We start from the raw sequence: 2,887 nt of genomic DNA, 5'->3' as shown, positions 1-2,887 counted from the left end.
TTCAGTAAATAAACTACTAGGAATTTACAAATGAAGACAATGGTATAATATCTATACTAAATTGTTAGTTGTTCTATTAGACATACTCATAGTAGTCATTGGCATCATAGTAGTTATCAGATATCCTTTCACAGGAATTTCTCAAATCTTCTAATATTCACATTACACAGAAACAAAAGAAAAGTACAGGCTAATAATCCCTTTATTGTGTACATACCCCCATCAACAATATCACCCCATCCAATATTCTCATATGATGCCATGTTCTAACCTGTTACAATGCCAATCTAAGTTATGATTTCTCTACAGCCTGCATCTTTGGCATTTTAAATGAGTGGAAACCAGGTAAAAAACACAATAATTTGGAAGTATTGAAAAGACATTTCTGCTTTTATTACATAAGCTGAAGAGAGAATAGTAAAGAGCATTAAGTACGAAAAAAATAAATATAATTATTTCAAAGAGCATAATACAGCGAACAGCGCTCCAACTAGAATCATGTCATAGTAATACTTTTCATGTAATATTCTGCAGAGTGGCATTCTAGTCGATCTATCATAGCCTGGTTCATGTTATGCATTAACCAAGCTCCGGGATAAGGAGGTATATAATTTGGCCTGCATGCCTTATAAAACAAAGGATACACCCCAGGTCTGTTAATACCAAAGAGAACATACTCGTTCTGCTGTAATATTAACAGAGATCTAATATAAAAAATACATTTTGAATTCTAGACATTTACACGGCCACGGCAATGTTAAGAATTATTATATAAACTCTAGGGTTGGTGGGGACATTTCAAGTTGTCACATTGAGGAACCCCATCTAATCTGTACATTCACAAAATAATCTAGGAGTCTTCGCGGAGTCGGTTAGTGAACGTAGGACTGGAAGCTGTGTAGAACATACATCAATGTTGTCAGGAAAGCAAAGATCTGAAACAAAATATATTGTGAAATTAGTTTATTTATGTGAAATGCGTGAACAAATTATTTGGTTAAAGGAGTTGGCCAGTCTTAGGGTACAAGTCTGCAATCACTATATGTGACTGCAGACTTGTGAATCCTTACAAAGTGCACAGTGCGCGCTGTCAGGATTTTCTGGTACCGGAACGGGGACCAGCCATTCACGTAACCACAAGTTTGCGATTTACATATTTCTGGCCACATTAAGACTAGATGTGTCTGGTTATGCTTATTTCACTTGCACGCCCACCGCTTCTGGTGTCCGGACCAGAGAATCCTGACAGCGTGCACTGTGCGCACTGTAAGGATTTGCCTACACTGCAGACTTGTACTCCAAGGCCAGACAACACCTTTAATTGTCACTCTAAAAATAATGCAGTTTAAGAAAGGGATTGCAGAGTATAGAGTATTTAATACTTAAGCTTTATTAGACTATTAAACCCAAAAGTGAATATTTGTATTACACCAAACAATACAAAGATTAAACCTTAAATTTACAATTCGATTTTTATACCACTATTTTATGGCAAAATTAGCAGTGAACAAATAAGGACACAACTAGTTATTGTTCTATCAATCCTAGAGCCTTGTATTTAGAGGGCTAGATATCATAGATATCAGTTTTTACACCCAAGTTTACTTTAGACAAAATGGCCTGATTAGGACAGATAGCAATGGAGACTATAATTGTACAATATATATTTTTCCCATTAATCGAAGACTTAATGATGCTGCTGAAACAGTACAAACAATTCTGTACAATTGAAACACTATGTCATAAAAAGGACAATTCATATTAGCATCCCCACAGCACGATTTAGGTGGTGGAACATATTGATCGGGGTCATATTGAGACTCAATATAGTTTGGGGTACATAACAGAATCAGAGGATACACTGTATCCCTTACAAATTAGCTTCAGTCAACACAATACACCATTTTATTTTATATTTAAATCAACCCCAATTGGTTGGATACATGAATATGTAAAATTCTGCCCCATATCGTGGGATACATAAAACACGCTAGTAATAATTAGCGTCCCAAAAAGGTTGGTTAGAAATTAGTACCCTCCAAAGGATATTTGTTCACCTTACCCTAAGGGAGCACTTCCAGCCATATGTCCTGGACTAAGGACCATAGTTATTCAATTTTGCAAGAAAAATGCACTGCGCTTTACCTTTATCTGGTTTTAAACTTAGGTTTTAATCTTTATATTGGTTTGTGCACTAGATATATTCACTTTTGGTTTTAATGGTTCAGCAAACGTTAACTATTGAATACTCTAAGTTCTGTCATTGCTGCCTAAAAGCGAGCAGCTTGCAGTGTGTTGTAATACATGCAGGCTGCAGACGAAAATAGGTCAAAAATATATATAATCAATATCAAGTGCATAAATTATCTAATTTTTAGTTTACAATATATAATATTTATATTTAACACTGTATAGATATCATTCAAGAAAATTGTTGGAACTTGTTTGATATATTTTCTATGTGCAACCAATTCCCACCAATCAAAAATGATCCCTTTGCCATTCTAGTCAAAGTAATTATTGCTGTAACAGCGAAGATAAGCCTAAGTATCATTGTCTATTGTCGTACAGATATCATAAGAAGCAAAAGGTGGACTTAACAAAATGTGATGCATACAATATCTGTCTACAAATGAGATATAGCTAACATCATCTTAAAGCATACTTACCGTAGCTGCAGCATTCAAGTGATAATATACGACAGTGCACTGTCTGAACGGGCCTACGCCACCTGGTATAAATGTATCACAATATATTGTTGCATTAGCTTGCAGGACAGCAGCACTGAGATAGAAAATTGCAGCAATTCCGTGATAGATAACGTCCTAAGAAGCAAACAAAAACTGTATTGTTACATGTATATACTCTAGTAGTAATTTAGGTACTT

At 35.1% G+C, this 2,887-nt stretch overlaps 1 protein-coding gene across 1 annotated transcript in view; it reads right to left on the bottom strand.

The window, feature by feature from the left end:
• Positions 1-361: 361 nt before the first annotated feature.
• The window catches only part of MALL (mal, T cell differentiation protein like), a 23,634-nt gene continuing 21,108 nt past the window's right edge, over positions 362-2,887 (bottom strand). The window contains exons 3-4 of the mRNA XM_073557498.1: positions 2,670-2,825; positions 362-935 (exon numbers count right to left, since the gene is read on the bottom strand). Of these exons, the coding sequence (XP_073413599.1) occupies positions 873-935; positions 2,670-2,825 (219 nt within the window). The 3' untranslated portion in view covers positions 362-872. The remainder of the gene's footprint in view (positions 936-2,669; positions 2,826-2,887) is intronic.

Source organism: Dendrobates tinctorius, unplaced genomic scaffold (assembly GCF_039654945.1).
Source record: "Dendrobates tinctorius isolate UK_male_01 unplaced genomic scaffold, ASM3965494v1 ptg000250l, whole genome shotgun sequence".
NCBI lineage: Eukaryota > Metazoa > Chordata > Amphibia > Anura > Dendrobatidae > Dendrobates > Dendrobates tinctorius.
Note: the sequence above shows the minus strand (reverse complement) of the source record. Positions and strands in the feature narration are given on the sequence as shown.